Genomic DNA, 11700 nt, shown 5'->3' on the forward strand with positions numbered 1-11700 from the left:
AAAACAAACCAGGGCAGGATTTATACAATAGGTAGGTAGTTTTGTAGAACATGGAGACTCAGGGGTTCAGGTACATAATTCTTTGAAATTTGTGTTGCAGGTAGACAGGTTGATTAAGAAGAAGCACTCTTGCCTGCATTGCTTAGACCTTTGAGTATAGGAGTTGGGACCTCTTGTTGGGGTTGTACAAGATTTTGGTGAGGCCACTTCTGGAGTACTGTGTACATTTCTGGTCACTCTGTTACAAGAGGATATTATTAAATTGGAGAGGCTTCAGAAAAGCTGGGGGGATGGGGGGTTTGAGTATAAAAGTAGGCTGGGACTTTTTTTTTACTGGAGCATAAAACATTGAGGTGTGACCTTATAAAGGTTTATAACATCATGAAGGGCATAGATAAGGTGAACAGCAAGGGTCTTTTAACTATGGTGGGGTGTTCAAAAGTAGGTGGAATATTTTTAGGGTAAGATGAGAAAGTTTTAAAAAGGACTTTTTAACACAGAAAGCAGTTTATAAAATGAACTGCCAGAGGAAGTGGTGGATGCAGGTACAGTTAAAACATTTAAAAGAGATTTGGGTAAGTACATGAACGAGGAATGGTTCAAAAGGATATGGGCCAAATGCAGGCAAGTGGGTCTAATTGAATAGTGAACGTGGATTAGATGGACTGAAGGGTCTGTTTCCATGCTGTATGACTTCGTGACTCCTGACAGTCCTTTCAAATGACCCAGCCAGCCACTCAGTTAGAGGTCATCTAGGAACCAGCTGACCTTACCAGTGATGTTCACATCCTAAAAGAATTAAAGACAAGTCACGTGGCCTTTTCTTTTGGGTGTGGGCATATTTGGAGGCCAAGTTGACTGTGGTGATTCCTTTTCAGTCTTGTTTAGGAAAGACACAAATCTCCAGATGTGTGTCAGGCAGTTCCGGGGTACAGGTTTCAGTTCCTTGCTCTCCTCCTGGATTTGACTGTTTTGAGTTGTCACATAGTGTGGGTGCTTTAAAAAATGTGTCGCTGATCTCAAAGAGCCTTCAGGAAGGTATTGGGCATTGTCCTCTCTGGGTGTGAGCAGGAAGGCATATGGGAACATAGCTGATCAATCAGACTTACCTTCAAAGCCCTCGATAAAGCCCAAGGCCAGAAATAAGTGCTGCCGGTTGAAGCAGAGCCTGGGTCATTCCACTGATGCCCTTGTCTGCGCTCTAAATGTGGAGGCAAGCTACATTAAGCACTGACCTGAAGGAATGTCATTGCATTTGTCCACAACTGCCAGAGGCAGTCATGTGCTGGCACTCTGCCAATTGATAATGGGGACGAAGGTGTACTGTTAATCTTGGGAGTCAGCAGGAATTATAACCCTGAGGCTCATTAAAAGTCCCAAGAGTGTGCCCTCCTCTCCAAAAAAAGAATCTGCTATTGATGCTGCCATTGATAGCATCACCCTCATCTTAAGTGATAAGCTGCCACTTGGACTGCTGTTAGAAGGTGTGCTCCATGTCTAGATGCAGTCATTCTTATCTCACTGCAGATGTCCAAGGGTTTTGCCACTTCACAGTGAGTTAGATAGAATCCACCGTTGCTTTGAACTTGCCATCACAATGTGAAGGAATACTTTGCATCGAAGAGGCTAAAAGGCTCCAGAATCCGACTGGATTGTGGAGATACAAGAAGGGTTTGGAGTCCGTCTGTAACCTGAGTCAGACGCTATTGCAGTGTTAATGTGTCAACTCTGTCATGAGAGATAGCTGAGGCTTTAAATCAGTCAAAGACCTGACCAGTTATTCTCCTGTATTATGTTACCTAGCTGAGCAACTTGGTTGAGTTCTGTATGTGTTTATGTTCTGAAGCTCTGTGCTTCCAATGAGGCTTCAGGAATGAAACTGGGTCTCTAATTCTGTCCGCAAACCTCAGAAAATTCTCTTTACAGATTTGTTGCTTTCTTCTGTCTATCCTTGTCTCTCTCCCCATCTGCCTGTTGGTCTCAAAGAGGCCTACAGCACTGAAAAAGACCCTTCAGCCCATTGTAAACTGCCTGCCTGTCTTTGTGCGTCTCTCTCTGTGTTTCTCCAGCTATGTATCTCTCTGCTTCTCAGTCTAGCTTGCTACCATTTCCTTTTCTCAGCATTTCTCCCTTCACTATGCTTATCTTTCTCTAGCTCAATCTCACTCTGCCCCCTCTGTCAATTCTCTCTCTCCTTTATCTGTCTTGCATTTTTTCCCTGTCTTCCATTGAAACTTACACTGTCTTTTCCTATCGCTATATTTCACTGTAAGTTTATTTCGCGCTGTGCAGATTGATGAATCAGCACATAGGGGCTGTTTAACCAGATACCACTTGTCGACTCTGTCCTTGGGCCTCTACTGTTTGTAATTTTTATTAATGACTTGGACGAGGGAATTGAAGGATGGGTCAGCAAGTTTGCAGACGACACAAAGGTCGGAGGTGTCGTTGACAGTGTAGAGGGCTGTTGTAGGCTGCAGCGGGACATTGACAGGATGCAGAGATGGCCTGAGAGGTGGCAGATGGAGTTCAACCTGGATAAATGCGAGGTGATGCATTTTGGAAGGTCGAATTTGAAAGCTGAGTACAGGATTAAGGATAGGATTCTTGGCAGCGTGGAGGAACAGAGGGATCTTGGTGTGCAGATACATAGATCCCTTAAAATGGCCACCCAAGTGGACAGGGTTGTTAAGAAAGCATATGGTGTTTTGGCTTTCATTAACAGGGGGATTGAGTTTAAGAGTCGTGAGATCTTGTTGCAGCTCTATAAAACTTTGGTTAGACCGCACTTGGAATACTGCGTCCAGTTCTGGGCGCCCTATTATAGGAAAGATGTGGATGCTTTGGAGAGGGTTCAGAGGAGGTTTACCAGGATGCTGCCTGGACTGGAGGGCTTATCTTATGAAGAGAGGTTGACTGAGCTCGGTCTCTTTTCATTGGAGAAAAGGAGGAGGAGAGGGGACCTAATTGAGGTATACAAGATAATGAGAGGCATAGATAGAGTCGATAGCCAGAGACTATTTCCCAGGGCAGAAATGGCTAGCACGAGGGGTCATAGTTTTAAGCTGGTTGGTGGAAAGTATAGAGGGGATGTCAGAGGCAGGTTCTTTACGCAGAGAGTTGTGAGAGCATGGAATGCGTTGCCAGCAGCAGTTGTGGAAGCAAGGTCATTGGGGTCATTTAAGAGACTGCTGGACATGCATATGGTCACAGAAATTTGAGGGTGCATCCATGAGGATCAATGGTCGGCACAACATTGTGGGCTGAAGGGCCTGTTCTGTGCTGTACTGTTCTATGTTCTATGTTCTATGTTCTATGACTGTGAGTGGATTGAGAGGTACTCTAGCAAAAGCAGACAACAGAGGTTTTCTGCACACCGGCCTGCTCTGCATTGCAATTAAAGGGTTTGTGAGTGTGTCTGTTTTGCACCCAATCTTAGTCTGTATGGGAGAACCCAACATAGTGCAAGTTTTCTCTTGGTGTCATTTGGACATGATTCCTATTCCTAAGTGACTCCTGATTGGAGAAGTGGGTGAGCAGTTTTTCTCAATATAATAAATATAACAACTTGTACCAAACCAGGAATGACTGATGTGTTTTTCCTCTCCTAATGTAGAGTCAACTGTGCTACCCTGGTGCCCTGTACAATACACCTGCAGTCGGTACAATGACCCAGCTGTATTCTGTAAGTGTAACGCTCTGAACAAGTGCCATAGAGGCACAACTTTATACACATGTACATACCCCTCCTGCCTTGCCTACACACTGAGCTCTCACTGACCTCCTCCTCTGCTTTCCTATCCCTCCCTTGCTGCTAAATCCAGCTGCTGTCGCTCCCACACTGAAAATTAAAACCCTCAGTTGCTGAGTCCACTACTAACTCCAGAGAGCCTCCATCCTCAGTCTGAGAGCTAGTAAACCACAATAGTGGGCTGGCTGGGACAACACACGCATAATCCGAGGTGCATCATATGAGCGCTCCCAAAACCAGCTTGACACAAACCACAACAAAGGCATGGTCACAGAGGTGGCCAGCAGCTTAATGGAAGAAGAGGTATTAAGGATCATCTGGACAGAGGCAGAGAGGTCTCTGAGCTTAGGGTCACAGGCTGAAGGCATAGCTATAAGGACTGCATGCCAGCCTCTAAAGAGGCACAACCTTGGGGGAGCGCTGAGAGTGGGAGAGTTACAGGGCAGGTCAAGGTTAGAGAGGAGGACGATGAGTGCAGAGAATGGGAGGGTTGCAGTGAAGGATCACGTTAGAGGAGGACAATTGTAGAGAACTGGGAGTGGGGGTAGAACCAGAGGAGGAGTGCAAAGAGCTGGGACAGTTACGGGGAAGAAGAATGACAAAGTAGAAGAGGAGGGTTATTGTGGATTTGGACAGCATTGATGAAGGTTATATATTTGGAAGTGTGGCCATACGGGGAGCCAGTGTACAACACAGTGCAGTAGTGGTCAGAGAATGGGACATGTTAACCTTTGGGATATAGGGTTTGGTTGAAACGTGTGATTGTGGGGGAAGGTCATCAGCCCGCTTGCATAATTGTCCATAATGCTTTTCCCCAGACTGCATTAGCGCCCATCATGCTGTGCCACAGCCTGCATTAGTGGCCTTAATGTTTGCTCAGCTACAGTAGTACCTGTATGCTGTGTTCCAGCCTGCACGAGTACCTGCCATGCTGTGCTGCAGCCTGTAATCATACCTGTAATGCTGTGCTCCAGCGTGCATTAGTACCTTTCATGGCATGTCCAACCCTGCGGTTGTGCACTTAATTCAATGCTGCAGCCTGCACCAGTATCCGTAATGCTCTGTCGCACCCTGCGTTAATATCTGTAACGCCGTTATTATGCCCTTATGCTGTGTCCCACCCTGCATGTGTCCATTATGCGGTGCCCCAGACTGCATTAGTACTTGTAATGCTGAGCCTCGTCTGCGTTAGTGCCAGTCTTGCTGTGCCCAGCCTTCATTAGTTCACATTTCTCTGTATCCCACCCTGCAAAAGAGTCTGTAATGCGGTGGCCCAGTCTGTGTTAGAGCCTATAATACTGTGTCCCAAGCTGCATAAGTGTCTGTAGTGCATTGCCAAGTCTGCATTAATGTCATGGACTGCATTAGTGCCCTTAATATTGTGCCGTAGCTTTCATCACTGTCCATAATGCTGGACCCCAGCCTGCATTAGTGCCTGTCCTGCTGTGCCCCACATTGCATAACTGCCTGTGATGCTGCACCCTGGCCTGTATTAATCCCCATTTTAATGTGTCCCAGCCTGCATTTGTACCTGTAATGCTGTTCCCCAGACTGCATTAGCGTCCGACATGCTGTGCCCCAGTGTGCACTCGCACTCATAATGTGCCCGGGGCAGGGGTGAGGTAGCTATGCCCAGGCTCGTGTTTACAGCTTCAGGGTCACATTTCTTTCTTGGCCCTGGGTTAACTGCACACAGTGTGTGCACCCTCCATCCCAGCTGAAGGTAAAAGGTATGCTGTGAATTTCTTACTGCTCTGTGAGTTGCTCGAGATTTAGAAGGGAAACAGCCTTATTCTGTACTTGCATTGTGTGGTACCTGTCCTGGGAGTAATTGTTGGTGAACTGAGCTCACCCTCAGCCCCATCATCTTGGGGGAAAATAATTGAACTATGAAAAACCCCAAAATTCCCTTGCACAGAGGTTACATGTTGGCCTCGTTCTCTCAGATCTTCAGTCATCTGTAATTGGTGAGATGAAAGTCTCTTTTCCTGTTGGGATGTGTGGGTCTAATCTGCAGGAAGATCAAAACTTCTGCAGAATGTCCAGTGCAGGGAAATGAAAACAGTGAAACAATGCGCTAACCAAGAGCAAATCTGAGCACAAAACAGAGAAAACATAGCTGTGTTTCTGACACCATGCTGCCCCTGGGAGTGTTTGAAGAGAATTGTGGAGAGGGAGCTTTGCTCTGTATTTAACTTTTTGATGCACCTCCTGGGAGCGTTTGACAGGGACAATGTACAGGGAGGTTCACTCTGTATCTACTCCCATACTGTACCTGGCTTGGCAGTGTTTAATGAGGACTGTGGAGAGGGAGCTTTGCACTGTATTTGCATTCTGTGGTACCTGACAGTGATTGTTGGGGGACAGTGTAGAGGCAGCCTTACTCTGTACTTGCACTGTGTAGTACCCATCCTGGGAGTAATTATTGACAACAGTATTGAAGGAGCTTTTCCCTGAACTTGTGCTGCATCTGATTTGACAGGGATATGTAGACGGACCTTGAGTCTGCATGCAACCCTGTGCAGCTCCGGACCTGACAGTGTTCAGGGACATTTATGTTCCGTTTAAAAGACTAGAGGGAGTTTTACTCTATCTAACCCCATGTTGTCCCAATCCTGGGACAGTGCAGAGATAGCTTTACTTTCAGCTTAAAAGAGTAGAGGCAGCTTAACTCTGTATCTAACGCCTTGCCATGCCTGCCCTTGGAGTGTTTGTTGGGAACAGTGTAGAGTGTCTTTCATTTTAAAAGAGTAGATACAGTTTTACTTAACCTGTGATGTACCTGTCCTGAGAATGTTTGATGGGGACATTGTGGAGGCATCCTCACTGTGTACTTGCACTGTGCAGTACCTGTCCTGGGAGTGATTATTAGAGAGAGCTTTTCTCTGAATCTAACCCCATGTTGTATCTGCTGTTGGGAGTGTTTGATGTGGACGGGGTAGAGAGAACTTTACTCTTTATTTAAACCCGTGCTAGTTCCTTAGAAGAGCAAACATCGAATCATTATGGCATAGGAGAAGGCCTTTTAACCTATCATTTCCATGCTGGCCCTCTGAAAGAGCGAATCCTGTTGTTTTGCCACACTATTCTGCCTCCACATCCCTGCACGTTCATCCTGTTCAGATATTTAGCAATTGTAGAGTGTTTCGCAGCATGGATGGAGCCCGGTCTGCCTACCGCAGCTGTGCTAGCTGGAAAATGGATCACCCATCTGATCCCATTTTCCAACAATTGTTTGCAGGATTTAAATGAGTTGAGAGTTTCAGCTTTGACTACCCTTTCCAGACTCCATGGGTTACAAAGCTTTTCCTCATTTCCCTTTAATTCCCCGACCAGTCACTGCAAATCTGTGCCCTCGAGTCTCTGACCTCTCTGCTAAGATAAACTGACCCTAGCCATAGACTTTAACCAAGGCCTTCACACCTTGTACAACTCAATCAAATCTCCTCTCAATCTCTTCTGTTCCAAAGGGGAATGTCCCCAGTCTATCCAATCGTTCCTCTTCATAGCTGCATTTATTTAGTTGTGCAACATCCTTGTAAATCTCCTCTCTTCTCACTCTCGCGCACTCATGGCCTTTCAAACTGTGCAGTCCACGTTGTCATAGCTGTCCAGGGAGAAAGAAAATCTTCCTTCCCTCCCTTCTGGTTCTTTGGCCAACTGCGTTGAAATGTGTATTTTCTGATTTATGTCTGTCCTTCCCTCAGACCACTGACAAACCCTGAGTGTGTTGTGTTCTCATGATGATGGGGTCTTGCTTGGTTAGGTGTTCAACATCGCCGTCTGCCAAGACGCAGACAAATCATTGTAGGTCGAAATGACAAGGGTACGAGCTGCACCTTCCCTGCTGTGAAGTCCCTTTGACCTTATGATGGGGTGCTGGAGGATGGGTATTCGTCACCTCAGTTAGGGAAGTGTCAGACTTGGGGTACTGGAGCATCATGGGTGTTGTGCCTTCTAACAGCTTCTGTCTGAGTTGTCATAGAATCGTAGAGACATACAGCACGGAAACAGACCCTTTGCTCCAACTTGTCTATGCTGACGATATCTGATATAAATCAAATTCCATTTGCAAGCATTTGGCCCATGTCTCTCTAAACCCTTCCTATTCATGTGCCCATCCAGATGCCTTTTAAATGTTGTAATTGTACCAGCCTCCGCCACTTCCTCTGGCAACTCATTCCATTCACGCACCACTCTCTGTGTGATAAAGTTACCCCTTAAGTCCCATTTATATCTTTCCCCTCTCACCTTAAACCTATGCAGCCTAGTTTTAGACTCTCTCGCCCCAGGGAAAAGATCTTGTCTATTTACCCTATCCATGCCCCTCAGGATTTTATAAAAGTCTATAAGGTCACCCCCTCAGCCTTTAATGCTCCAGTCTATTCAGCCCCTCAGTATAGCACAAATGCTCCAACCTTGGCAACATCCTTGTGAATCTTTTCTCAACCCTTTGAAATTTTACAACATCCTTCCTACTGGAGAGTGACCAGAATTGCATGCAATACTCCAAAAGCGGCCAAATCAATGTCTTGTACAGCCACAACATGACCTTCCAATGCCTATGCTCAATGCAGGGACCAATAAAGGCAAGCATATGAATTGCCTTCTTCAGTATCTTGTCTGCCTGCGATTCCGCTTTCAAGAAACTGTGAACTTGCAATCCAAGGTCTGTTTGTTCAGCAACACTCCCCAGGACCTTACCATTAAGTGAATAAGTCTTGCCCTGATTTGCCTTTCCAAGATTCAGCACCTCACATTTATCTAGATCAAACACCATCTGCCACTCCTTGGCTCATTGGCCCAGCTGACCAACATCCCGTTGTACTCTGAGGTAACCTTCTTCGCTGTCCACTACATCTGCAATTTTGGTGTCATCTGCTGTGTGTGTGTGTATGTGCGCACACACACATGCGCGCTCTCGTGTTGGGAGCTGCTGGATATCCCATTACGATGCTGTGGGTTACAGCATTATCACAATACAATTGCAGGCCATTCAGCCCATTGTGCCTGCACCAGTTTTATTACCTACTGCTGTTAGTACTACTTGTTACCTCCTGTCATTTCCCAATACCTCTGCACAACATTTCTCTCCATACTAACCATCCAATGACTCAATTGAATCTGCCTCCAATACATTTTCAGGCAGTGCATTCTTAACTACTCACCCTGGGTAAAAAAGTATTTTCTCAATGCCCTTGCTTTGTTTGCATATCACTTTAAATCTATGCTGTCTTATTCTCGTTCATTTTATGAGTGGGAACAGCTTCTCCCTACAGTTTAAGGCTGTTTTCTCCTTTCTGAGAACTTAAACCGAAACGCCCAAAGATAAATACCTTGCCCCATAATCTGTAAAAGGAGTGTGAAAAGTGGTGTAACCTGCCTTTCAGCAACTTCTGGTTTTTAAACAAAATAAATTCCTGACAGTCAATTTAAAATCAACAAGTAACAATTTATTTATCTAACTCCAACAGTGAACAAATTAACTAAACTATTAACAAAACTGAATAAATTCCTTCTAACTACTCACGATTCCTGTATAAAGCAAGATTCTAATGATATGCTGTTCCAATACGTACAAGTCCCGCTTACAAGTCTCACTTACATATATAAAGAAAAGAACTTAGTCTCTCAAAAATACATCAGATTACGCGTCTTCCAGAATGTTCTGTGCCTTCTCCGTTGATTCTTCTGCCAGGAATGTTAGCTAGTTGTACCGTTGGAAGAGTTATTTAGATGGTGCTTTCTCTAAGACGAAGAGATGGCTGTGAGAGCCAGTGATTCTGTCTCGAGAGCTGAGAGCCATTTGATTTGGCGGATGGCAGCTCGCTCTGTTGGCTTTGTCCAGCTGTCCCCTTCTTTTTATACCTGTGATGACATAGCAATATTTCTTACAGTAGGGTTGACCCTATGTTGTCAAAACTGTCAGACTTAAATTTAATGGGCTTTTGGTATCTGAGTGCCTGGTTCAAATTGATTGGCTAAATTTAAAAGCCTGTTGTTTTGGTAAAAAGCTGCTGCTTGGTCTACTAACTGTTTGGCCTTTCAATACAAATGGTCCAATTTGGATGTTCTCTCTGTACTTGGAAACTTTCAAGCTGCAGCTCACAGTCGCCCATTTTTAATCTCTAAGCACAGAGAAAGCACATGATCTTTTAAAGGGAACACGCATTGCTTTCCCCCACTAGCATTTTACAAACACCAAATTCTAACTTTCTGCCTCCCAATCCACAAATACTCTACTCAACTTCACAACACTATCTACTCAATCCAACCTGATGATGATTATCAAATCTCCTCTCAGTCACCCTCTCCCCAGGGTTAATAGCCCCAACTTTTTCAGTCTGTCCTCATAACTGAAGTTTCTCATGCCTGGAACCATCCTTGTAAATCACTTCTGCACTGTCTCCAAAACATTCACATCTTCCCTATGATATGGCACAAAGAACTGTACACAGTAATCCAGGTGAGGTCTGACAAGTGCGTTTATTCAAGTTCAACATCATCTCCTTGCTCTGGTACAGTATACCCCCATTATTAAAACTGACAGTACCGTGTGCTTTATTAACTGCTCTGTCCAGCTGACCTACCAGGTTCAGTAATCTGTGCACTCAGGGCCGTCTGCTCCTGCAGCCCCTTTAAAGTTGTACCTGCTACTCTATATTGTCTTTCAATGTTCTTCTGATCATGGTGAATCACCTTGCTTCTTCTCTGCACGGAACCTCATCTACCACCTGTCTGCCGACTCCACTGGCTTGTCAGTTCCAGCAAACGCTCTTGCTTCAACAAACTGGCAGCCCTAAAGAAAGAAATTGGTCTTGTTTAATTCGGATATTAACCAGGGAGAGAGACATCGGCTAGAAGTAGCTCGGTGCCCATTCTGGCTTTCCTTTCTGCTGCAGTGGTGGCGGGCGGAGGCCGGTATGCTTTTGCCATCTGGGACGTGCGAGTTATCAAACTGGTTCGACCCCCACTGTTTCGCACCAGGATAGCTTGCGCTGCCCTCCTTGTTTCAATGTATTCCGATGTGTTTCTTTGTTCCTTCTTGTTTTCTCTCCTCCTCTTCCCCACCCCGCCCTTCCTTCACACTGATCAGTCATCTCCTTCCCAGCAGACGTCGGAGCAGGAGGTTGTGCACTTGTTCATCCCAACCCAAGCCGTGGGCGCCATCATCGGGAAGAAAGGTCAGCAGATCAAGCAGCTGTCCAAGTTTGCTGGAGCATCGATCAAGGTAGGTGTCTCCAAGAACTGATGGCCCCCTGCTTGAATGGGTTCCTGTCAACACGCTGCTCCCCTGCTGTTCTGGAGGGTGGTGATAATGGGAAGGATGGGCCCCTACGCATGGGAAGCACTGATTTCCTTGGGGAGGGAGTGGGGAAAGGGTCTTCAATCCCTTACTCTCCCCCCGCACCCTCAGTCCTCAACGTCCTTGGGTGGTCACTGGTGACTGCGAGTTCCTGCTTGAAGGAGAACACAGACCAGGTTCAGAGAAGTTGCCCTCAGATGGGACTGGACCAGTAGCTCTTCAGCAGCTGGTATTATGGATTGTGTGGAGTGACTGTACTCTGCTTGTTGTCAGTGCCCATTTCCTGAATGCCCAGCATTCGCCGGTCTTTATCAATGTAAAAGAGAGCAGGTCCTGATGGCAGTCCTTTGGCCAAATTTTGAACCTACAACCTTGAGTGAGATTCACAGACCCATTGAAATAAAAGGAGGCAGAGCTGAGGGGAAGGTGGATTTTAGCAAACCAGAGTGGGTGGATAACCTGGGAGCCCAGGCCCATGCAGCAGTGTCTGTGGGAGGGAGGTGACTGGGGCCTAGCATCCCAGGCCCATGCAGCAGTGTCTGTGGTATGGAGGTGACTGAGGCCTAACATCTCAGGCCCATGCAGCAGAGTCTGTGCTGATACCGGTTGTGGACGATGCAGTTTGCCAAATGGCAGAAAAGGT

The 11700-nt window shown here is 46.1% G+C and overlaps 1 protein-coding gene across 11 annotated transcripts in view; it reads left to right on the plus strand.

Annotated features, from left to right (window-relative positions):
- LOC125454194 (insulin-like growth factor 2 mRNA-binding protein 2) overlaps positions 1 to 11700 on the plus strand; it is a 292393-nt gene that overhangs the window by 107682 nt on the left and 173011 nt on the right. For 6 of the 11 annotated variants that reach the window (XM_048534702.1, XM_048534709.1, XM_048534705.1 and 3 more), the window contains 2 exons: positions 3617 to 3685; positions 10848 to 10982. In XM_048534702.1, the coding sequence (XP_048390659.1) occupies positions 3617 to 3685; positions 10848 to 10982 (204 nt within the window). The remainder of the gene's footprint in view (positions 1 to 3616; positions 3686 to 10847; positions 10983 to 11700) is intronic. The other 5 variants (XM_048534704.1, XM_048534708.1, XM_048534706.1 and 2 more) reach the window with 3 other exon arrangements.

This window comes from Stegostoma tigrinum, chromosome 7, assembly GCF_030684315.1.
Source record: "Stegostoma tigrinum isolate sSteTig4 chromosome 7, sSteTig4.hap1, whole genome shotgun sequence".
In the NCBI taxonomy this organism is placed as follows: Eukaryota; Metazoa; Chordata; class Chondrichthyes; order Orectolobiformes; family Stegostomatidae; genus Stegostoma; species Stegostoma tigrinum.